The sequence below is a fragment of the Tursiops truncatus genome, chromosome 5 (assembly GCF_011762595.2).
Source record: "Tursiops truncatus isolate mTurTru1 chromosome 5, mTurTru1.mat.Y, whole genome shotgun sequence".
Taxonomy (NCBI): Eukaryota; Metazoa; Chordata; class Mammalia; order Artiodactyla; family Delphinidae; genus Tursiops; species Tursiops truncatus.
Window position 1 is genome coordinate 120,848,359 of NC_047038.1, and position 26,338 is coordinate 120,874,696.

The window sequence follows — 26,338 nt, forward strand, 5'->3', positions numbered from 1 at the left end:
TTACTTAACATGAATCCCTATAATATTTATTGTAAAAATGCCAATTCTACTATTAATAATAGAGTAATAAAGTCAGTAATATGTCTGTGTAATAATATGCAGTGAATAACAGTTTATCTTGTCATCAACTTAATAAAGTCCAAACATTCCCAAAGCAACAAGGATTTTGAGAATTACAGAGTCTGGACATCAATGCTTCCAATTACCCAGTTGTCTGCTAGAAAGCTGGTACAAACTGGCACTAACATTTTTAAGTGACTTTTACATATTAAAAATTCAATTAAAAATATCAAAGAAAAAATATATGGTATTCCAAGCATTGTTCTTTATAATATTTCAACTTTTTGCATTGATTAAAATACAGTTTGAGACAGAGTAAAACTGTGTGCAACAATTTCCAGAAATACATATAGTATCCATACATATGAAAAGATCCACCTCAATAAAACAAAATAATATTTAATATTTTCAAACATTCAGAAGCATATGATGCATTAGAAAAGGTCTTTAAAAGCTACATAATAAAACAGTAGTTAAATCAGGAGAGGGATCCTAGGTTTCAGTAAGGTCAAAGGTGAGTTTTTAATTTCTGTTGATTTTTATTTTTTTTTTCAAAAATCAAATATATATTTTTAGACAGTAAACATGATCTATTTTTGCTTCTTTCCAATGATACACATTTGATCACTTTTTTTTTAAAGAGCAGGTTCTTATTAGTCATCAATTTTATACACATCAGTGTATACATGTCAATCCCAATCCCCCAATTCATCACACACACACACCCCCCCCCCCCGCAGCTTTCCCCCCTTGCTGTCCATACATTTGTTCTCTACATCTGGTCTCAATTTCTGCCCTGAAAACTGGTTCATCTGTACGATTTTTCTAGGTTCCACATATATGTGTTAATATATGATATTTGTTTTTCTCTTTCTGACTTACTTTACTTTGTATGAAAGTCTCTAGATTCATCCACATCTCAACAAATGACCCAGTTTCGTTCCTTTTTACAGCTGAATAATATTCCATTGTATATATACCACATTTCCTTTATCCATTTGTCTGTCGATGGGCATTTAAGTTGCTTCCATGACCTGGCTATTGTAAATAGTGCTGCAGTGAACATTGGGGTGCATGTGTGTTTTTGAATTGTGGTTTTCTTTGAGTATATGCCCAGTAATGGGATTGCTGGATCTTATGGTAATTCTATTTTTAGTTTTTTAAGGAACCTCCATACTGTTGTCCATAGTGGCTGTATCAGTTTACATTCCCACCAACAGTGCAAGAGGGTTCCCTTTTCTCCACACCCTCTCTAGCGTTTGTTGTTTGTAGATTTTCTGATGATGCCCATTCTAACTGGTGTGAGGTGATACCTCATTGTAGTTTTGATTTTACATTTCTCTAATAATTAGTGATGTTGAGCAGCTTTTCATGTGCTTCTTGGCGCTCTGTATGTCTTCTTTGGAGAAATGTCTATTTAGGTCTTCTGCCCATTTTTGGATTGGGTTGTTTGTTTTTTTAATATTGAGCTGCATGAGCTGTTTCTATATTTTGGAGATTAATCCTTTGTCCGTTGATTCGTTTGCAAATATTTTCTCCCATTCTGAGGGTTGTCTTTTCATTTTGTTTATGGTTTCCTTTGCTGTGCAAAAGCTTTGAAGTTTCATTAGGTCCCATTTGTTTCTTTTTGTTTTTATTTCCATTACTCTAGGAGGTGGATCAAAAAAGATCTTGCTGTGATTTATGTCAAAGAGTGTTCTTCCTATGTTTTCCTCTAAGAGTTTTATAATGTCCGGTCTTCCATTTAAGTCTCGAATCCATTTTGAGTTTATTCTTGTGCATGGTGTTAGGGAGTGTTCTAATTTCATTCTTTTACATGTAGCTGTCCCGTTTTCCCAGCATCACTTATTGAAGAGACTGTTTCTTCTCCATTGTATATCCTTGCCTCCTTTGTCATAGGTTAGTTGACCATAGGTGCGTGGGCTTACCTCTGGGCTTTCTATCTTGTTCCACTGATCTGTGTTTCTGCTTTTGTGCCAGTACCATATTGTCTTGATTACTGTAGCTTTTTAGTATAGTCTGAAGTCAGGGAGTCTTGATTCCTCCAGCTCCATTTTTTTCTCTCAAGACTGCTTTGGCTATACGGGGTCTTTTGTGTCTCCATACAAATTTTAAGATTTTTTGTTCTAGTTCCGTAAAAAATGCCATTGGTAATTTGATAGGGATTGCGTTGAATCTGTAGGTTGCTTTGGGTAGTATAGTCATTTTCACAATATTGATTCTTGCAATCCAAGAACATGCTATATCTCCCTGTCTCTTCGTATCAACTTTAATTTCTTTCATCAGTGTCTTATAGTTCTATGCATACAGGTCTTTCGTCTCCCTAGGTAGGATTATTCCTAGGTATTTTATTCTTTTTGTTGCAATAGTAAATGGGAGTGTTTCCTTAATTTCTCTTCAGATTTTTCATCATTAGTATATAGGAATGCAAGAGATTTCTGTGCATTAATTTTGTATCCTGCAACTTTACCAAATGCATTGATTAGCTCTAGTAGTTTTCTGGTGGCATCTTTAGGGCTCTCTATGTATAGTATCACGTCATCTGCAAACAGTGACAGTTTTACTTCTTCTTTTCCAATTTGTATTCCTTTTATTTCTTTTTCTTCTCTGTTTGCCGAGGCTAGGACTTCCAAAACTGTTGAATAATAGTGGTGAGAGTGGACATCCTTGTCTCGTTCCTGATCTTAGAGGAAATGCTTTCAGTTTTTCACCATAGAGAATGATGTTTGCTATGGGTTTGTTGTATATGGCCTTTATTATGTTGAGATAGGTTCCCTCTATGCCCACTTTCTGGAGAGATTTTATCATAAATGGGTGTTGAAAGAAAGGTTTTTCTGCATCTATTGAGATGATATGGGTTTCATTCTTCAGTTTGTTAATGTTGTATCACATTGTTGATTTGCGTATATTGAAGAATTCTTGCATCCCTGGGATAAATCCCACTTGATCATGGTGTATGATCCTTTTAATGTGGTGTTGGATTCTCTTTGCTAGTATTTTGTTGAGGATTTTTACATCTGTATTCATCAGTGATATTGGTCTGTAATTTTCTTCTTTTATAGTGTCTTTGTCTGGTTTTGGTATCAGGGTGATGGTGGCCTCATAGAATGAGTTTGGGAGTGTTCCTTCCTCTGCAATATTTTGGAAGAGTTTGAGAAGGATGGGTGTTAGGTCTTCTCTAAATATTTGATAGAATTCACCTGTGAAGCCATCTGGTCCTGGACTTTTGTTTGTTGGAGTATTTTGAATCACAGTTTCAATTTCATTACTTGTGATTGGTCTGTTCATATTTTCTATTTCTTCCTGGTTCAGTCTTGGAAGGTTATACCTTTCTAAGCATTTGTCCATTTCTTCCAGGTTGTCCATTTTATTGGCATAGAGTTGCTTGTACTAGTCTCTTAGGATGCTTTGTATTTCCGCGGTGTCTGTTGTCACTTCTCCTTTTTCATTTCTAATTTTATTGATTTCAGTCATCTCCCTCTTTTTCTTGATGAGTCTGGCTAATGGTTTATCGATTTTGTGTATCTTCTCAAAGAACCAGCTTTTAGTTTTATTGATCTTTGCTATTGTTTTCTTTGTTTCTATTTCATTTATTTCTTCTCTGATCTTCATGATGTCTTTCCTTCTGCTAACTTTGGGTTTTGATTGTTCTTCTTTTTCTAATTCCTTTAGGTGTAAGGTTAGATTATTTATTTGAGATTTTTCTTATTTCTTGAGGTAGGCTTGTATAGCTATAAACTTCCCACTTAGAACTGCTTTTGCTGCATCCCATAGGTTTTGGATGGTCGTGTTTTCGTTGCAATTTGTCTCTAGGTATTTTTTTATTTCCTCTTTGATTTTTTCAGTGATCTCTTGGTTATTTAGTAATGTATTGTTTAGTCTCCATGTGTTTATGTTTTTTATGGTTTTTTCCATGTCATTCATTTCTAATCTCTTAGCTGTGTCATGTGGGATCTAGTTCCCTGACCCCAGATTGAACCTGGGACCCTTGCATTGGGAGTGCAGAGTCTTAGCCACTGGACCACCAGGGAAGTCCCCTCCTAGGCACTGAATTCAGTCAGTGTTGACAGTTTTTTCCCTTAAGCACAAGGATGTTATTCTGTTGTCTGATGGTTTCCATAATTTCTTTTGAGAAGTTAGCAGTTATTCTTATTGTTCCTTTGAAAGTAATGTGTATGTGTCTTTTTAAAATTTTTCTTCCTAACTGCTTTTAATATTGCCTCCTTTAGTTTTCAGTAGTTTGAGTCTAATGTGCCCAGGTGTAGTTTTTGTTTTTGTTTTTTGTTTGTTTTGTTTTTTTTTTGCAGTGGACCATTTTTCAAGTCTTTATTGAATTTGTTACAATACTGCTTCTTTTTTTTATGTTTTGATTTCTTGGCTGTGAGGCATGTGGGATCTTAGTTCCCTGACCAGGGATTGAACCCGCACCCCCTACATTGGAAGGCGAAGTCCTAACCACTGGACCGCCAGGGAAATCCCCCAGGTGTAGTTTTGTTTGTATTTATACTGCTTGGAGTTGCCTCAGTTTTTTAATCTGACTTGAGTCCCTCATGTAATTTGGTAAATTTTGGTATTCTTTCTTTCTGTATTCCTTCTGTCCCATTCTCTCTTATCTTGTCCTTGAACTTTTTAACCATCTTGACATTTCTTGCTATCTGTTTTCCCCTCCTCTGTGATTATTTGAATATTTTCTACTGACCTGTCTTTGAAGTTCACCAGTCGTACATTCTGCTGAGTCGAGTTTCTTGTTATTCAATAAGCTCTCAATTTCAGACATTGTAGTTGGCAGTTCATTAGTGTCTATTTGATTCTTTTTAAAAATTGATTTCAATTCCCTTTTCAAATACTCCTGTTTCTTCTATCCTTTTTCCACATCTTCTATTTTATTTATTTATTTGTTTGTTTGTTCATTTGTTTATATGTTTGGCCATACCATGCGGCTTGTGGGATCTTAGTTCCCTGACCAGGGAATGGACCCAGCCCTGGCAGTGAAAGCACCAAGTCTTAATCACTGGACCATCAGGGAATTCCCTCCATCTTCTATTTTACCATAGTAGTCATAGTTATTAAGACTTTGTCTGCTAACTCAGTTATCTGGATCATGTATCTGTTATCTGGATGTCTTTCTATGGACAGTTTAATATCTTGATCATTAGTTGCTATAAAAAATTTTCTTTGCATGTCTAATAATGTTTGATGGTTTGCTAGGTATCGTAGATAATATTCATAGAGGCTCACACTTCTGTTATTTTCCTCCAGAGTATAGAGTCTGGTTCTTGGGGGCAGTTAATTTATTTATCAGTAGATTACCTTGATCCTGTCACGGATTAGTTTTAGGATTTGTTAGGCATATGTATTTCACTTGATACCTAGGACATGACCTTTCTAGGATTTCATCTGAAAGTTGAGGATTTTCAACCATCCACTCTGGCTGGGTCTGAATTAGTCTTCCTGATGCTGTTCAGGCTCTGAAGTCTTGGCTCAGCTGTTCCCTGCTAGACTACCCGGAGCTGCATTCCGAACATCTCAGTTTAGGAGTCACAGCCAAGGACTTCAGGGATTTTTACATAGATTTTTGAGGCTCACTCCTCTGCAGCTCACTTTTCTCTGGTACCCTGTTCCCCAAACCCCCTGTCTTATCAGTCCCTAACTGTTGGCTATTTTCTCTGTTCACTCAGACTACCTCTGTCTGGAGACCATCATTAATTTTAAGCTAGTAGAGTAAGGAATGGCATTTGGTAATGATCATCTATTTGAAGATGTAAATTGATTGTGATGAGGAATTGCTGGTAAAAATGATTGGTGCTCTGGTGCTATTAAGGCATTGGCTACTCTGTAAATTTTATGGCCTTAACTACTCTGTGTAAACATTTAAATTTATTCAGTTAAGTAATCAAGCCAGTAAGTTCTTATTGGTGTAGCGTTGTGATCATTGGCATTACAGTTGTGAGCAAAGTCAAGATAAAGCCCTTGCTATGAGTGACTTCATAGGCTAGTAAAAAGTACTTACTGGAGGTGTCTTGTTGATAAGAAAAATGTATTTTATTTTGTAAAATGTGTATCACCTGTCCCTGAAGTCTTTTTTTTAGATCATACATCTCTGATTTACAGAATGTTGTTAATGTGAACATATAGCTGTATTGGTTTGCTAGTTGGATTTAAATCTGATATCCAAACCCTTGTTTCAGTGCCCTCCTTTTTTGTATCAGCTTTTGTTTCAGCGTCTGGTCCCTTTTCTTAGCTATCTGTTGATACCAATTTACAGTAGGGTGAAGAGTTACATGGATTAATGTGGAGAACACTTATTATTCCCAGCCTCCCTTTTTCCCTGACATTTTTAGATGACAATTATGTCTAGCCTAGAAGAATTTAAGTTCAAGCCAATGTCCAGCTTTTTTGCTTAGGGCCAATTGAAAATGACAAGTTGCTGAACTTTGTCACCATATATAATAACAGTGTAACATGAAAGCAAGGACCTGTGTAGTATTGCCTTGATCACTTTATAAAGATTTTTGTGTTTGTGTCATTGTGATATAGTTAATATACTCTCCAAACTTTAATTGTATCTCCCCCACTCCCACTATGCACCGTGTTTAGTATGTTAAGAAAGGTACTTGATTTTCCCAACTTTTTTCCATGGTCTCTAACAATCTTATATTAAAATGTGTAAGTGGAAGGTAACAATATACAAAATTATTATTATTATGTTTTTAAATTTGAGAAACCTTTTGCTCATAATGAAGAGATGCTAGAATGAAGAGTCTGGTGCTTAGAGTTTGATCTGTGGTCTATTTTATCCAGTGCTTCTGCTGTTAATTCATTCTCCTTAAAAAAAATATGGACAATATTGGTTCAGATTTATTTAGCGTATTGCTGTCGTAGGAATTAATTTTTCACAGCATTGTGAATTAACTATATTTCAATAAAAATTTAAAAATAAAGAAATTTCTTAATGTTATTTCTTCATGTTAAGAAGTTCATAATGTTTAATTATTCTCCACTAGGAAACCACCCCTACTCCTAATCCCCCACCTACAGAAGAAGAGAAAACAGAATCTAATCAGGAGGTTGCTAACCCAGAGCACTATATTAAACATCCTTTACAGAACAGGTAAGCTTTCTGACACATAGGTGTGTTCTGACTTAGGCCTCAAGGTAAATGGTGAATGGGACAGGTTTGGAGGGAAAAGTTAGATGAGACTAGTTTTAGATAGGTGAAGGATTCCATTTTCATTTGGATGACCCATGTCTAGCAGCAGTTTTATGTGTGAATCTTGAACTCAGATAGTACAACTTTGAAAGAGTGGTTTGAAATTCATTGGTAATTGATGGTAATTGAAAGCACAGTAGTAAATGAGTTCTCACAACAGAGGCTTGGAATATTAGCACATAGGTGATTTTTTTTTTTTTTCTTTTTTTGCGTACGCGGGCCTCTCACTGCTGTGGCCTCTCCCGCTGCGGAGCGCAGTCTCCGGACGCGCAGGCTCAGCGGCCATGGCTCACGGGCTCAGCTGCTCCGTGGCATGTGGGATCTTCCCAGACCGGGGTACGAACCCGCGTCCCCTGCATCGGCAGGCGGACTCTCAACCACTGCGCCACCAGGGAAGCCCATAGGTGATAGTTTTGAGTAAGAGTGCCTATGAAGAGAACAGTCTTGTGGTTGCAAAGTGGGAGGGGTGTGGGGGAGGGATGGGCTGGGAGTTTGGGATTAGCAGATGCAAACTGGTGCATCTAGAATGGATAAACAGCAAGGTCCTATTGTATAGCACAGGGAACTACGTTCAGTATCCTGTGATAAACCATAATGGAAAAGAATATGAAAAAGAATATATGTATATGTATAACTGAGTCACTTTGCTGTATAGCTGACATTAACATAACATTGTAAATCAACTGTACTTCAGTAAAATTTTTAAAAAAAGAATGCCTTTGAAGGGTATAGACATATAAACTGTATAAACTAGGAAAGAGTGCTTGGTCATGGAAACCAAGCAGATGGTTTATTTTAGGACAAGATAAGCATATTTGCCACAGAAAGGCCAAATGTTCATTGGATTGAACAATAAGTCCTTGCTAACATTGGAGAAAGTTTAGTAGAGCAGGTGATGGAAGAAGATTGGCATAGTTTGAAGAGTGAATAGAAAGTATACAAATGTATAGAGCAGGAATAGGCAATTTGAAGTTGGTCTGTGAAGAGAAAAGAGAGCTAGGGGATGTGGAGGCTGGAGATTGGTTGGTTGTATTTAAGAGAAGTTAGGTGAGGAAAAGAGGAGAGTTTAGGATGAGTTAAGTTTTCGTAGTTACTGTGTAGTAGTTTAATAGTTCAGTATATGGTTTTTCCTATCTCTACCCTACCACTTCCCAGTATGTTTATGTTTTTTACTTGATTGTCTTTCTGGCTTACATGATGAAAATTAACACATTCCCTGAGAACTGATGGTGGGAAGAAAATGGCAACTCAGAAACATTGTAAGAATCTGGAGGAAAGTAAATTGGAGTTAACTTTTGAGGATCTTTAATTCCTTTCATTAAAGGAATTAACTTATGAGGATCTTCAGTTCCTTTCATTCCCCCCACTCCCAGGCCTTTTACTCTCTTTACCTTAAAGATCCCATGAGACTGTCTATAATTTAGTTTCATTTATCTGAAAAATGTGTTGTCCCTTTATGTCCCTTTATTTTTTATCATTTCTTCGTTATCATGGTAGACCTATTGAAATAATAGTCCAAACACATTCAGTAGTTTTTTCATAGGAGACCTGTGGTTCAGCAGTTCTCTAGACAATGTGAGTGAGATGTCAAAGGTCAAATAGTCCATAAAGGGTAAAAATTCTTCCTCAGGAAAGCATTATGCCAAAGGTAATAGTTGAATGTTGATTAGTGGCAATTTCATTTAGCTAACCTAGCAGCTGTACCCAAACTTTTAAAGTATGTTTTTTCATCTTTTCAGTCGTATATAAAAAGCTAGCTCTGTCTTCTTGACTGTGAACACAGTTCTTAGTGTTGCTGTTTTGTGGGGAGAAGTAATCAAGGCATGTATCCCTCATAGCTTAAGTGAAATCTGAGAAGAGATTCCTGTCCTATCAGTGAACAAACTGATTAAATCCTAAAATGAAGTTTGTGAGGATTTCAATTTCTCTTATCAATTCTATTTCTTGTGTAAAATAGTATCATATGGAAAACTATTTTAAGACATTTTTGGTTCCAATTTTGGTAGTTTCTTCATTATTTACTTCTTGTAAATATTGCAGAATTATGTTTTCTTTTAAAAAAAACTATATTATTATAAGAATGATTAAATTTTTGGGGTACAAAGTATATAAAGTAAAAGTTCTCCGCTTTTTTCTGATACCTTCTTCCCCATTTTGCTTTTCTCCATTCCCCAGAATAGTCAGTGTTAAAAATTTGGTTTGTATTTTTCCAAAACCTTTCAATATGCATATATATACTTTTTTTATATAGATGGTGATACTGTTGAGTTTTTTTGTTTGTATATGCAGGTTTTGACTCATTATTTTAAACCACTGCCTTGTATTAAATGAATATATAGTCACGTATTTTATCAGGCTTACATTAATGTGTATATAGAATTTTTTTCTATTTACAAACAGTGCTATAAAGTATACGTCCTTATATATTTTTTTGCAGTTGTGTGAATATATCTAGGGTAAAATTTCAGAGTTCTTAGGTTAAAGACTACCTTTTAACTACCTTTGTAGAGATTGCCAAATTATCCTCCTTTATCAGCTTATTAGACTCTTAACAGTTTAAGGGTTACTGGTTTCTACATCCTTGGCAACACCATCAATCTTAAATTTAATTGCCTGTCAGATTGGTTCTAGATTGATTTGTGAAAACAGTGTCTTATTGTTTTAAATTTGCATTTCTTTTATTGAAATTTCAAGACATTTTTGTTGAAAACAATCGCTTATTTGTTTTTTTACCTGTGAGCAGTCTGTTCAGTTCTTTTGTCTATTATTTTCTTTTGGGTTATCTTCCCAAGTTTATTTCCAAGCATTGTGTATTAGGGATGTTCACCCATTCAAGGGGGGGAATTAGGTTGAAAATGCATTTCCAAATCATTTGTCTTTCAACATTGTCTAAGGAGTTATGTTATTTTAGAGGTTTTTGATTTTCATGTAATCAAATACCAGCTTGCTTCCATGGTTTCTGGGTTTCATGTCAGTCTTAGGAGAATTTTACTCACACAATTATCCTATTTAATAGCTGCCTAGCAGTCTCTTGCATGTATTATATTATTTATATTTTATTTAAATCTTAACTTCTTTGGGCTCATGACCCCTTTACATTCTTAAAAATTATTGAGGATTCCACAGTGCTTTGGTTATGTAGATTTTTATCTATTTTCATTTGCTATATTAGAAAATAAATGTTTAAAAATGTAAAATTATATATGTACTTAACCCATTGCATGTTAATGTAAATAATTTTTATGAAAAAAATTTATTCAAAATAAAAAATACGTAGTGGAAGAATACATAAAAAATACATAGTGGGAAGTATTTCTGTAAATCTTTTTAAGTGCCTGACTTAATAGAAGTCAGCTGGATTTTCATAGTTGCTTCATAGTTGCAATGTCTTTGGAGATAAGTTGTTTCAGAGAAAGTATGAGAATAAAATACGGCCTCAGACAGGTACATGGTTGGAAAAGGAGGAGAAATTTTAATAGCCTTTTAAAATAATTATGACTATCTCCTTCCTTTGATGCTAGGTTTCTTATATGTTAGTTGAATTGTAGAATCTGAAACCATATCTAAGAACTTTTTCTACTCTGTTACATTAAAATCCATTGGTCTATCTTGCATTTGGAATGTATCCTTCACCCATGCACACCTCTGGTCATTTGGATAATATTGGTTCAGTGAGTTTGCAGATCTTCCAAATATTGGCACTTTTCATTATATGATATCAAAACAATAACATTAATTATTATCACTACCTAAACTCATCAGAAATATCATCAAGTGTCATTAAATTGTTAAGTGCACAGTGACACATGCTTTCCAAAATTCTGATTTTCTCCTGAAAGCTCAAATTTTAGCAGCTGGCTCAGTCTGTTCATTTTTCAAGAAATAATCATGGTTGATCAGCCAATCTTCTTCCAAGTAAAAGTGGTGTTCTTTGAAAAAAGTAACTAGTTCACCTCACAACTCAATTGCCTAAGCATCGTATTGATATTTGGTATGCAGAAATATTTTTTGTGCAGAAAAAGACATGTACACAGATTGAAATTTAATGAAACCAGTAGTTTTTACTGCTGGTTTCCATTCAGTGGCATTCTTAACTGAAACTGACATTATTACTGTGAGAGTTGGTGATAATAAAGGATACAGTGACTACTAGTACAAATTGGTGCCACTGTATAATTCTTGCTGTGTACGGCACCAGTAGGTTTACCAACTGTTGCTTTTGCATCATCAGTGCAGATATCAACACAGTGAAAAATAAAATGTCTTAGCATTTTTATGAAATAGCTTTTACTCATCAGCACTCCTTGAAAGGGCCTTAGGATCCCCTAGGGGCCTGTAAACCACATTTTGAGAACTGTTGGTAGGCACTTAAGATGTTTCCAAAATTTTCCAAAATTAAGAACATTCCTGTACAAACATTTTTGCTTAGTTATCCAATTATTTTCTTAGGATATATCTTTATATGTTTAATGGCTGAATGCAATTTTTTTTAAAGATGGAATTAAATTTTATTATTTATTTTATTATTTTTAATTGAGATGTAACAGTTTCAGATGTACAACATGATTCAATATTTGTATGTATTGTGAAATGATTACAGTAAGTCAACATCTGTCACAATACATATTTATAAATTTTTTTTCTTGTGTTGAGAACTTTTAACATTTAGTCCCTTAGCAACTTTCAAATTTGCAATGCAGTATTATCACCATGTTGTACTTTACATCCCCATGACTTATTTATTTTACAACTGGAAGTGTGTATCATTTGACCCCCTTCATGCATTCCCCCACGCTTGTGCCTCTGGGAACCACCAATCTGTTCTCTGTATCAGTGAGCTTGGGGTGTTTTTTTGGGGGGTTTGTTTTTTTTAAGATTGCACATATCAGCGAGATCATACAGTATTTGTTTTTACTGTCTAGTGTCTGATTTATTTAAGTTAGCACAAAGTCCTCAGGGTCCATCCATGTTGCAAACAGCAAGATTTCCTTCATTTTTATGACGGAATAATCCATTGAAAATGTATATATATATAAACCATATTTTCCTTATTCATGCCTTGATGGACACTTAAGTTGCTTCCATGTCTTTGCTTATCATGGGAGGGGGGGCACATTATCTTTTTCAAGTTAGTGTTTTCATTTTCATTTTCTTCTGATAAATGCCCAGAAGTGGAATTGCTGGATTCAGTGGTAGTTCTATTTTTAAATTTTTGAGGAAAGACTGAATTAATTTTAGAAATCCAGAGTATAATACTTGACACTGTGTGTGTACGTTTAATAGTTTTTCTGCCTTTGCTTTTTAAAAAAAATTTTTTTCCTTGAGAGTGGGTTGGCAAATATACATTATCAAGTAGGTGCTGAAATGCATCTCATTTTTATGTCTGAGATTATCAAGCATTAACCATAAAGTTATGAAATATATGTCCACTTGGAAACCTGTCTTCAGACAACATTTTTATCAATGAGTAAGTGAAATTTCCTTAGAGGTGGTATAGTAATTCAGAAAATACAGTTTTACTAAAGATGAATCATATTGGGATGATAATATTTAAGCATAACTTTTATGTGACATGAGTTTGTCTTCAAAGTATTAGAATAAAACTTTCTTAGACAAAGTATATACAGATATATAGAAACTACTATGCATTATTTCAGAATATATCTGTGGTAACATTATTCAATGAATCCCTGTATTATATTCCCGTTTGTATGAGTCCCCCCCCCCCCGCCCCCATTCCTAGTGCTCTCATTTCTCTCCTCTTGTTTCTCTGTAAATTCAGCTTCCCTATTCCCCACTTAACCTTTCCAGTTAAGTGCTCCTAGTCTGTTTTTCTTAAATAACTGTGCTTAATTATCTCTATCATAGCACTTAGGACATTGTAATTGTCTCTGTACAACATTTCTGTGAATTCCCTGTGGGATGAGCTTCAGTGGATCTCTAAGTATAGCAGAGAATCTGTTACATAGTAGGTACAAAACACATACTTTTCATTTTATTTATCTATTTATTTATTTTTTAGCCACACCACATGGCTTGCAGGATCTCAGTTCCCCAAATCCTAACCACTAGGCCACCAGGGAACTCCCCAAATATATACTTTTTAAATGAAAGAAATAGAGAAAACTACTCATTTGCTATTATAAATAAAATTTTTATTTATTTTATTTATTTTTAATTGTGGTAAAACACATATATAAAATTTACTATCAACCATTTTAAAATGTACAGTTCAGTAGTGTTAAATACACCCCCATTGTTGTGCAACCAGTTCCCCCCCCCACCCCGAACTCTCTTTATCTTGCAGAAAAACTTAAACTCTCTACCCATTAAACAACAACTCTCCATTCCCCTTCCCTTTTAGCCCCTGGCAACCACCACCCACTCTCCATTCCCCTTCCCTTTTAGCCCCTGGCAACCACCATTTACTTTATTACTCTAGGTGCCTCATACAAGTGGATCATACAGTATTTGTCTTCTTTGATGGACTCTTTTCACTTTCCTTCCTTTTTAAGGCTGTTTAATATTCCACACTACATTTTGTCCATTCATCTGACAATAGACACTTCCCCCTTTTGGCTGTTGTGAATAATGCTGCTTTGAACATGGATGTAAAGCTACGTCTTTTTTTTTTTTTTTGACACTGACTTTCTGTTTTTAGATGGGCACTCTGGTTTTTTAAAAATGATAAAAGCAAAACTTGGCAAGCAAACCTTCGGCTGATCTCTAAGTTTGATACTGTTGAAGACTTTTGGGCGTAAGTAACCATTCATTTTAGGATGTTTGTTGTGTAATTTTTCATTTTAAGTTGCATTCACAAAATGAAGGGTAAGTTGTGAACAGTTAATATTCACCTTTTTGTATGTCCATCTTCTCACAACTGTTTGAATTGGTGATTATTCCTCATCAGTTTTAGAAAGCTTCCGTCTTGTCGTCTTTTAGCTCTGCCTATTCTCTATTCTTTGTCCTGAGATCTCTTTCGTTGAGAATCCTTTATTGTTGCTAGAATTTCCAACAACTCTTAGGAGCTTGTCCCCTTTCTTGGTTGCCTATATACATTTGCCCTATTCTTAGGTATTCCAGAGCTTTCTTAGGCCGTTATTTCTGCAGATTCTTTCCAGTATAATATCTGGATTTCCTGTGATAGAGATTCCAAGATTTCAAAGGCTGAACTGCTCATAATTCAGGGTTTGTCAAAGAATGACAATATCTCTGATGATAGTTTATTAATCTCATTATACTTCGTGGTCAACATCAAGAAGAATAGTTGAAATATTTTTGAGATTTTGTTTCAATTTAGCAAATAGTTAAGATTTCGGGGTCTTAAATCTTTGCATCACTTCAAAATATGATTTAAAATGACAAAGTTCTTTTCAGGAAGTTTTGGAATATTGATTCTTTAAAAACAAAGTTGATTTAGTATGTCTATTTGCTTGAAAAATGTATGGGGAGAAACTACTTGAGAACATGAAAGATACAACTTGTTGAAACCATTTTTAAGAGCTGTAAATTACCTAGCAGTTATCTAAGTATTCTAATTTGTTCAGCTGGTGTATTTTGGATCATATCAGTGATGTGATTCTTATGTTTAATTTAACTCCCTGAGTGTAGCGTACAGACTAACAGATTGTGATTAGAAAATTTATGCATGTAATGTATACTTCCTCCAGGGCAGAAACAATTTTCTGTATATTTCTAGTGCTTTGCCCATATTAGGCATTTAGTATGCATTTGAATCACTGAAAACAAAGCATAGAATAATTAGAGAAAACTGTATATTGAGACCACTTTGAGTGGTCACTTTTAATTGAAAACATTTTTTTTTTTTTTTCTTTCTTAGCGGTACACGGGCCTCTCACTGTTGTGGCCTCTCCCGTTGCGGAGCACAGGCTCCGGACGCGCAGGCTCAGCGGCCATGGCTCACAGGCCCAGCCGCTCCGCGGCATGTGGGATCTTCCCGGACCGGGGCACAAACCCGCGTCCCCTGCATCGGCAGGCAGACTCTCAACCACTGCGCCACCAGGGAAGCCCTGAAAACATTTTTTAAGAAATTTAAAAATTTTTAATTTAGATATTTCACTAGCCTGAAGGTAGAAGCCTAGATCATTTGATCTCCTGAAGTCTATCACAGTAAAATTGTTATAAAACGGGCAACAGAGTAAGAATGCTTTGCCTGTCTCCAATATTTTATACAGAAGTGATGATCTTAGCTATATGACTAGTGACCATGGATGGTGTTATTATCCTTAGTTAGATATTACTATTTGGGAAGTAATTTAAAAGTACAGATTCTATGGTTCCATCCTATACTTAAGGAATTAAAATCTCAAGAAGTAGGGTAAGGAACTGTTTTTTTATTTTTATTTTTTTTGGTTGCTATTTTAATAAATTCATTTTTGGCTGCGTTGGGTCTTGCTGTGCGTGGGCTTTCTCTAATTGCGGTGAGCGGGGCCTACTCTTAGTTGCGGTACGTGGGCTTCTCATTGCAGAGGCTTCTCTTGTTGTGGAGCACGGGCTCTAGACAGGCGGGCTTCAGTAATTGTGGCACATGGGCTCAGTAGTTGTGGCGCACGGGCTTAATTGCTCCATGACATGTGGGATCTTGCCAGACCAGTGCTCGAACCTGTGTCCCCTGCATTGGCAGGTGGATTCTTAACCACTGCGCCACCAGGGAAGTCCTGTTTTGTTTTTAAAAGCTCCCCAAAAGATTATTATGCTGACTTAAACTAGTAATGGTGTGTGGTGTTTGGGAACCATTGCTCTGTCCCACTCTTGGATACTTTCAAGGATAATAATGTTGACTTACTTTAGTCATGCAATCCTGATGGTCAGGGAGTTTGTCTTGCTTTCTCTTGATTTGTCTTTTTGTGTGTTTAAAACTGCTCATTAGCCTCACGGATTCTTTCATCTACTTAAAGCCACCTCATACCTCTCTTTTCAGTTTCTTGTATATACATATGTATGAATTAAGTTAACTAATACATCAAACTTGTCAGAATAAAATTATTAAAAATATTTTCTTGAAAATCATCAGATGTTGATTCTTGAAGCTGACTGTTACTGAGATCTGTTTGGTCCATTTCAGAAATTGACTTCATGGGGGCGGGAAGTAAACATGAGTTTTTATCTTATTTTTATCATATTCTCTGAATGTATATGTACCCACCTAAACTTTGCATTACATATGCTATGTTTATAATTGTTCTTTTCTTTTATCTAGTCTGTACAACCATATCCAGTTGTCTAGTAATTTAATGCCTGGCTGTGACTACTCACTTTTTAAGGTATGTTTAATTGGTGACTTCATATATTTATTATAAGACTGGACCATTCAGGTACTCATTAAAAAATCTTGCCATAAACTTAGGAATAGTTAATGTTGTGGTGCTTGGAGAATAATTAAATTAGCTTTACCAGGTTTTAGCATAAATATATTTTGCCCTATTTTAGTATAAACATTGGGTTGGCCAAAAAGTGCCTTTTTGGTAGAAATAAAAGACACATTTTTTTAAGTAAAAATAAAATACACATTTAATTTAGTTAAACCATGTTTTAAAGTAATAGAACTACATTTGAAGCCCCATAATTCATAGGTCTAGTTGTCTAGTTAAATTAGCATTGTTCTGTTTTGCCCTTCCTCAAAACGTCTAGTGTTTTTCTTCTCTAATTGTTTTTGTTTTTCTTCTCTAATTGTATTTATTCAAGGCATATTTTTCATTTTCTCCAAGAACTTTATTGAACAACGTATTCAGCCTTTGGTGTGGTTGGTGGTGGTTCATTTAGCTTGCCCAGGATCTCTCCCGTTCTACATTATTGTACAGTATCCACTTTTCATCACCTGTCACAATTTGTTTTAAAAACGGAACGTTTTCATTATGTTTAAGTAGAGAATTGCATGCTTGAATACGTTCAAGAAGGTTTTTTTCACTTATGTGGAACCTAAACATCAAAGCGATTCACATAACCAAGCTGGTGCAAATGATTGTCAGCACTTAATTTTGAGTATGTTGGCTCTCTCCTGTGTGGTATTACGTTGATTGTTCTCAGCTAATGTCTCGATTTGATTGCTATCGACTTCAACTGGTCTGCCTGACCGTGGAGCATCGTCCAGCGAGAAATCTCTAGCACAAAACTTTGCAAACCACTTTAGACACATTCAGTCAGTCACAGCACCTTCTCCATACACTGCACAATTCTTTTTTTTGCATTTCAGTTGCATTTTTACCTTTCTTGAAATAATAAAGCCGAAAATGTTGCTTTTTTTCTTCCATCTTCAATATTAAAATGGCTACATGAAAATTCACCAATTCTGATAAGTCTTTTTTTAAATGCACGCTGATATGACAGCTGTCACATACAATCTAACGAAATCGTTTTGAATGAAGTTAAAGACAACTGAGCGCTACTAGATGCACCTTAGGGAAAAAACCAAACAAACCTTTTGGCGAACCCAGTTATTGAAATTAAGTGAGTCAGACTGTATGGGCACATACTGTGATTGATTTTGAGGAGAGCTTTGATAATCCAAATGGGTCATCCAATCCGTTTCTTCTTTATATATTTGAGTAGACTGAAGTCCAGAGTTCGTCAGGAATTCTTAACCTGTAGTGTGTGGGTCCTTGAGATATTTATGAGTTTTGTCAGCTGGTAGTGGGTGGGACAGTCATTAGCTCTCTGAAATTGTGTAAGTTTTTAATATATTTTCTAGGTATAGAAATGTATACAGCTTCTCAAAGGTATCTGTTACTCAGAATGTTTTAGAGCCTCCAAATTAAGCGAAACCCAAGGTTTGATAGTTAATAAGTGCCCAAGTCAGTACTCTAATTTTGCTTTAAGTCTTATGTGCTTTTTTCCCCACTACATCAATTAACAGTTTTTATGGATATAAAGTAAATAGTTAATAGGGTTGTTGCTTGCTGTTTCTAGTGGTGATCTCAAGTTAAAGTAACAATATTGTCTCATATTGTTGTCTCCCTAACCTTGTAGGATGGTATTGAGCCTATGTGGGAAGATGAGAAAAACAAACGAGGAGGACGATGGCTCATTACATTGAACAAACAGCAGAGACGAAGTGACCTCGATCGCTTTTGGCTAGAGACAGTAAGGTTTTAAAATTATAAAGCTGTTTTGGAATACTAAAACTTCACTTATGTTACATTTTATATTGGTTACTTAATTCAAGATGAGATAAGGATTCTCACAATAGCTAAGCCAGCACTTAATTTTGTTCTGTCCTGTGAATCTTGTATACTTCTTACATACTAATACAGTGAAACTCCCTACCACATATTACACATCCAGAAAGTGATCGGCAGTTGACTCACCTTCCAGAATAAGGTCATCCTGGTCATCTCATTAAGTTCAAAATTATGTAACCTCTCACATTTTGTATGATGTAAGTTTTTTTACAATCCTCTTAGAGTATTGCTCTGTATACTAAACTTTTTAGATCAGTGAAGGAAACAGTGAAATTGTAGCTTGATATCATTCACCTTATATGTTGTGATGTAACTTGGGACTTTTGGCTTCATATGACATTTATTAAATATGAGATAATAGGCATTTTCTCTAGTGAAAGTTTTCAAACCCCAAGCTTTTAGGAGCAGGGATTATAGTCTCTTTTGTATCCCTATCACTTGACAGTGTCTGGTTTATAGTTAGCCCTTACTAAGTTGAGCAATAATAAATATTTCAGTGAATGGCTTTTTAAAGAAGAAACTTAATTTTGCGGGAATTCCCTGGCAGTGCAGTGGTTAAGACTCCCGGCTCCCAATGCAGGGGGCCCGGATTCGATACCTGGTCAGGGAACTAGTTCCCACATGCATGCCGCAACTAAGAGTTCGCATGTCGCAACTAAGGAGCTGGCAAGCTGCAAAGAGGGAGCCCAAGAACTGCAACTAAGGAGCCCACTGGCCGCAACTAAGACCTGGTGCAACCAAATAAATAAATAAGTTAAAAAAAAAAACTTAATTTTGCTTTTGGGAGAGATTATCAGTAATTACCATTTTAGAATTCTGCATTAAAAAGTCATTTCAGTTTTGCAGGATGACAAAAGTTCTGGAGATTGTTGGTGGTACAATGTGAATATACTTAATGCCACTGAACCGTACACTTAAAAATGGTTAATATGGTAAATTTTATGTCATGTATTTACTACAGTTTTTTTAAAAGTTAGAAAATATTCATGAAAAATAAGAACAAGAGGCAATTAAGCAGCTTTTTCAGTTATTCCATTAATGTTTGCTGGCAAGTATAAGCAGCAGCAGAGCAAAGTGAATATTAATAAAATAATTCACCTTTTATGTGCCCTGACATCAGTTGCCCAATTTGCTAAAAAAGTTAACAAAACTGATCATGTTCTTGATATTAAAGAATCAAATTAACAAATTTTTTAAAGACCAGGACAAAAAACTATATATAAATATAATTTACGCATTCAGAAAGTCGACTCTTGATTTAAAAACTGTTTTTCAGTTTTGTATATGTACAAATATTTGAGACATTTGCAGCTTAATAAGCTGTTTATCATCTATTGAATGTAACTTGAGATTTGGGTTTTTTCTTTTAAGCTGCTGTGCCTTATTGGAGAGTCTTTTGATGACTACAGTGATGATGTATGTGGAGCTGTGGTTAATGTTAGAGCTAAAGGTGATAAAATAGCAATATGGACTACTGAATGTGAAAACAAAGAAGCAGTTACACATATAGGGTAAGTTTTGCTTTTTGTGTGCTTCTTTTAAAATAGATAGCTAAAAGCAGAAGTACTTTTTAAATTAAAAGTATTTATGTAGATCATTATTTTCCTTTTTTTCATGAGCACTTTTATAATCTTGAACTGCTCTTATTCGTATTTTTTTCACTTCTGTAAAATTTCTTTTTCCTAGCAGTGGGGTATATAATCACTATTTTAGCATGTAGCATTTTATTATTTAGCATATGAGAATATGTCTTTTTTGCCCTACTTTAAAACCATAATGCTAATGTATAATACTCAATAATTTGGTGAATATTGGCATTTGCCATTGAAGTTTAAGTGACAGTAGCTTGGTTTTGTCCATATTTAAAACCCACATGTATAAATTTTAAAACTTTGTTTTGGCAAATATTACTATTTGCAAAAGTTGCCTATCGTCCCCGCTCCCCCCCCCCCCGCAAATGTCAGTCAATGTTAACTAGGATTTTCTCTTTACTATGTTTAAATTAGTAAAATTGGACTTTAAATTTTGTGTTAAAATTAAGTACCAGTCATAAGTCACAATATGTTTAGTTTGCCTCTTTGCATGTTGATTTTTCAAACATTATGAATTCTCCTGTGAACATAATGCCTGTCTGGATTAAAAGATGTGGGGATTTTCCAGGTTTCATTCTCCACGGGGTTTCTTATAAGAGAAGGTTGATTGTTGATTCGTCACCATATTCCTGATCTTTCTGTCAGCCTTAAAACTTACTGACAGTGGGGGTCTCCTATTTCTTTGAAAATGTGTTAAAGAAACTAAGTATGAACTTCTTACCTCGGAAAGTTTTTTATTTGTGTCAATATTAAACATTTTTGAAATCTCTGTAAAACTTTTGGCCTCACTTTTTCAAGGAAAAATTTTTTTTCACCCTTTTAAGTTGCATGGCTCAGTGCTCATTCTGGCATTTTTAGTGATTAAGTATAATTGAAGGTAATACATTATATCCTAATGTAAATCTGATAATAGTTATAATTTTAGTTATAAAATTATTTTTAAATACTCTATTCGAAGGAAGGTAGTAAAGTCTTCTGAAGGGTAGAGTATGAATAAAATTTCCTGGTATCATACTGCTAGAGTTTTTAGCTCCATGAAAATCTCTTTTTTTTGTTTATCTTTTTTTGTTTGTTTACCATGTATTTTTTGTTTACCGTATTTTTTTGTTTACCATGAGTAAAATTTCCTGGTATCATACTGCTAGAGTATTTAGCTCCATGAAAATCTCTTTTTTTGTTGTTTGCCATATATATCTCTTTATTTTTGTTTCATTTTGGTGCCTGTTTTTAAAATTTTGCTATTTTTTCTCAGATACCAGATTCCTAACTTGACCTATGATGTTCTCATAAGATCATATGATGATCTGTCCCCAATTTTACCTTGTCAGCCTTATCTCTCATATTTACCTTTCTTGTGAGCTGTAGCCACACAGCCTTAATTTTGTTCCTTGGCCTTCAGATGTGCTTCATTCTCTTAGCATTATACTTTGACCTCATGAGTTTTTAAAAGGAGAGAGTTCTCTGATTTCAAAGAGGAGATTAGATCCTCCTTGCTAATATCACAACCCCTGTGCTTACCCTCATTGATACTCAGTCACATCTTATTTGAAAATTAGGTTGTAGAGTTAATATATAAGGCAGAAATCATGTTATGTTCTAAATTATCCTTAAAATATCATAAATCGCCTTCACAGTGTTTGATTTTTGTGTGTGAATTCTTGTCGGTAATAGGTAAGGTAAATGTAACTGCAGTAACATACAATATTTACTAAGGTTTATATGTAAAATATAATTGAAGCATTTTAGATCAGAAAATTAAAATGTGCATGTAATTGATTTTGAATACATTAATTATGTATGTGATACAGCTCCACCGTATGTATTTGTGATTATTTGTTTGCAAATAATCAAATACTCTAAACTATAAATACCATGAGCCTAGAGAGTGTCCTTGCTTTGCTTATTATTAATTTACTGATAATTATCACAGTACCTGATACATAGTAGACTCTCAAATATTGGTTAAGTGATTATGAAGAGTAAATTTTGCTAAAAGGAAAAAGGTGTGCAATTTCCTATTTCACTCTCTAGGTATTATTTTTTAATGAGAAGAGTAATAATACTGGATTTGGGGTGTATGTTTGAATAAAAATTAATGGCTACTTTTCTTCTTTTTCATCTTCTAGGAGGGTATACAAGGAAAGGTTAGGACTTCCTCCAAAGATAGTGATTGGTTATCAGTCCCATGCAGACACAGCTACTAAGAGCGGCTCCACCACTAAAAATAGGTTTGTTGTTTAAGAAGACACCTTCTGAGTATTCTCATAGGAGACTGCGTCAAGCAATCGAGATTTGGGAGCTGAACCAAAGCCTCTTCAAAAGCAGAGTGGACTGCATTTAAATTTGATTTCCATCTAAATGTTGCTAAGATATAAGAGAAGTCTCATTCGCCTTTGTCTTGTACTTCTGTGTTCATATATTTTTTTTTTTCTTAATTTTGGCTAGAGTGTCCACTATCCCAATCAAAGAATTACAGTACACATCGTCCCCAGAATCCATAAATGTGTTCCTGGCCCACTCTGTAATAGCTTAAAAGAATTAACGATTACAAACACATTTGACCCATCTACAATATTAAAGAAAAGAATTTGCATTTCTATACCTTACAAGAGAACGATTCTGTTTATGTTCCATTGTATGCAGGAGCATATTTTGCTGGTTTGAAAGAGTATGATGCATACAGTTTTCTAACAATTTTCTTTGTTTCTTTTTACAGCATTGTCTGTGCTGTACTCTTGCTGATGGCTGCTAGATTTTAATTTATTTGTTTCCCTACTTGATAACATTAGTGATTCTGATTTCAGTTTTTCATTTGTTTTGCTTTTGTTTTTTTCCTCATGTAACATTGGTGAAGGATCCAGGAATATGACACAAAGGTGGAATAAACATTAATTTTGTGCATTCTTTGGTAATTTTTTTGTTTTTTTGTAACTACAAAGCTTTGCTACAAATTTATGCATTTCATTCAAATCAGTGATCTATGTTTGTGTGATTTCCTAAACATAATTGTGGATTATAAAAAATGTAACATCATAATTACATTCCTAATTAGAATTAGTATGTCTGTTTTTGTATCTTTATGCTGTATTTTAACACTTTGTTATACTTAGGTTATTTTGCTTTGGTTAAAAAATGGCTCAAGTAGAAAAGCGGTCCCATTCATATTAAGACAGTGTACAAAACTGTAAATAAAATGTGTACAGTGAATTGTCTTTTAGACAACTAGATTGGTCCTTCCTTTTATTTCTCCATCTCTATAGAAGGAATTTGTACTTCTTATTGCAAGGCAGTCTCTATGGTGTCTTCCCTTGTAGTGTCTTCCACGTGAATAGCGTAAGTTTGGAGCATCAGTTTGATTATTACGTTTATTTTAATTTTTAATAAATTGAATAGGTAGCATCATATATGGAATTAAATTGACGTGGCTATCTTTTTTTTTTTTTAAATAAAGTAAGAGGCACAGTCCTTCAGTCTTAGGTAAACAATGTACTCTTAATATGTTAAAACTCATGAGAATTGCGACCTTGGTGCATCACCATTTGATTGGTAGGAATAGCAGTTGTAAAACTTGGTTGCTGAATTGAGACGTTATTTTTCAAGTGTCCAAATGACACCATAGGGAAAGAGTTACAGGTGGTGGGCGTATGCATTAAGAATTTTGTTAGTGTTGCTGTCTAAATAGAATTAGAATAAACAGGTTATGAATGCTTGTATTTATAATGATGAATTGGTGTAGTATAGATTTATGTAAACTTGAAAACTTGATCTACTCTTTATAGGCATCATTTGAAAGCAAATTTGAAAACAGTTTGTTTATAATTACTGTATATTTCAGATCCCGTAAAATGAAATATGGTTATATTGTAGACAAAAGGGTAAGTTGAACTGTAGGTAGAATGAGAACCATTAATTGAGAGGAAATTTCATCTTTAGATGGTGATTATGAATGAATCATTTTAAAGCTGCTAAGTTTGACAAAAATCCTATATAAAATAAACATGAAATTAATAGTATTGATTTTATTGAGGAATTTAAAACAGTTTAAAGTGTACCACAAGCTACCATCTGAGTACTCGCAATACCACAAACACCCCTTGTTCAGTAGTCTGGAAATAACTGAGTCTTTTGTGTTTATAATCTGAATATACTGTACCTAGTAATATCTGTTGTTTAAGGTTGGGTGATTGTTTAAGGTGATTTATTGTCTTTGTTGATATACGTAGTTGTGAGCACTTCAAGAGCTTGCTTAAAAGTGACCGTGGAGGTGGTAGTGTGTGGGCAATGGGTGGCATTGGAGGAATATATCTATTAGAAATTAATGCTTAATTTCCTTAATTCTAGGATGCAGTCCATTTTAAGAAGTACCAGCTTTGGCGGGTAGAGGAGGAATAATGCATTAAATGTACAGAGTTCTAAATTTTTAAAAATCCTAATTTATAGCATTTGATTGTCCTCATTATTACCATCTGAGAATCACATTCGGTTTTAAGTCTTTTTCCCGGTATGGGTGGGGAGGAATGATTCTGAGTCACTTTTGGCAAATGCCACTTAAGTACCACAATGACTTGCAAATTTCCTAACTTTATTAGCATCTTTTCTAAATATAAGATTAGATTGTACATGATTTTCTAAGTTACTTTTCCCTCTCTAACAGGATATTATAAATAAATATATTTTCATAGTAGATTATTAAAATAATCTTTAATGGGTAAATAGTAGTTCATTGTAGGGATGTGCCATATTTCATTTAACCAATTTTGTTAATAATTCCAGTTCTGCAGAAGGATTTGAGGCATACTGTGTAAGAATCAAAAAGTCGAAATCCTTACTTAGTACTTATGTGCCAGGCAGTGTTCTAAGCACTTCACACGCACTTTAACCTGCACAATAATCCTTTGATGTAGGTGCTGTTATCCCCCTTTTACAGATGAAGAAACAAGCAGTGAGGATTTAAGTCGCTTAGTATGGATTTGAATCCTGGAAATTTGGTTTTGGAGATCCTGTAAAGCACATTATACAGTCTCAGTGATATAGAGCCTACCTGATGGGCTATAGTAAATTGCACCAGATTGTAGTAAGTTTATAGGTCAGGACATTTTAAATTTTACTTCCTTTGGTAATGAAACGTATAATAGATGGAGCGTCCCCCGAGGCCACTCTGTTCGCAGTCAGCTAAACTAATCATTTGGGGTTTTTTGAGAACATGGAGACAAAGGTACAGGAGTTTAGAGGTGCATAGATTAAGTGAATATTTTCGTATACAGTTTTAAGTGTCTATATCCTGTATCTTCTAAGCTAAATGGCAAAATAAAGCAGAGTTTTCAAGTTGAGCTGAGATTCTTAAATGCTGAAGTTTGCATTCAAAAGTATAATTTTAATTTACTAAGGCAGTGTGATAATGTGATGTTTTACATTTTAAAATTAAAACAAGTTAATGACAAGTCTCTGTGCTACTTTTTATCTCTTAATTGTTATGGATTGTCTTCATTAGTGAGTAGAGGAAAAAAAAGAGCTGAATTTTCTCACTCAGAGTTAGACCTTCTGGGCAAATGCAGAATTTCAGGTCAGATTGACATTAAAAAACAAAACCCTAGGTCAGTGCTATCTGGTGTCTCTCTGGACCAGTATAGAAATTAAAGAATGTCTAGAAACTTCTATGGAAATTTGATATTGCTGTGACATTAAAGTATGTGATCATTTCTCTACTAACGGATTTTTAAAAATATATTTGTGACAAGAGTGCAGTTTGGGATTTAAAAGTGGTCCTTCATCACATATAATTTGAGAGACACTACTCTTAGGTTTTCCTCAGTAGCCAAGACCAGCTCATTTGCCCATCAGTCTCTAAAAACATCCAGCTTACTATCTCTTCACTCCTCATCTCACAAGTAATGGACTTCGTGTCAAAGTTTCAGCCATAGTCTGTAGTGTCTTTCAATAATACTTTCTGGTATCTTGCTTATTGTGAATTTCAAAGTAGAAATTCCTAATACCTTGGATAGTTTTAGACTTCAATAGTCTTGTGATTATTTCTTCCACTGCTAGAAACAAAAGAAAAATGAAATTGTGGGCATGAGATCACATGTGCTATGTCTTTCCCAATTCAGAGGAAACAGTTTCCACATTTTAATCTTGCCCCTTTTTCTTTTACTTCAGAACTTACAAATTCCTCATAGTTTTGCACAGAACTTATATACCTACGTTTCCTCCAAAAAATACATATTGAGTACCTCCGTTTACTGTGCTCTAGGTGCTGGAAAATACAGCAGAAAACAAAA

At 34.6% G+C, this 26,338-nt stretch overlaps 1 protein-coding gene across 3 annotated transcripts in view; it reads left to right on the forward strand.

Annotated features, from left to right (window-relative positions):
• Window positions 1–23,282, forward strand: part of EIF4E (eukaryotic translation initiation factor 4E) — a 113,075-nt gene extending 89,793 nt beyond the window's left edge. For all 3 annotated transcript variants that reach the window (XM_019926448.3, XM_073805575.1, XM_019926449.3), the window contains 6 exons: window positions 7,065–7,171; window positions 13,932–14,027; window positions 16,491–16,554; window positions 18,257–18,370; window positions 19,840–19,979; window positions 22,187–23,282. In XM_019926448.3, coding sequence (XP_019782007.1) covers window positions 7,065–7,171; window positions 13,932–14,027; window positions 16,491–16,554; window positions 18,257–18,370; window positions 19,840–19,979; window positions 22,187–22,301 — 636 coding nt within the window. In that variant the 3' untranslated portion in view covers window positions 22,302–23,282. The remainder of the gene's footprint in view (window positions 1–7,064; window positions 7,172–13,931; window positions 14,028–16,490; window positions 16,555–18,256; window positions 18,371–19,839; window positions 19,980–22,186) is intronic.
• Window positions 23,283–26,338: the final 3,056 nt, after the last annotated feature.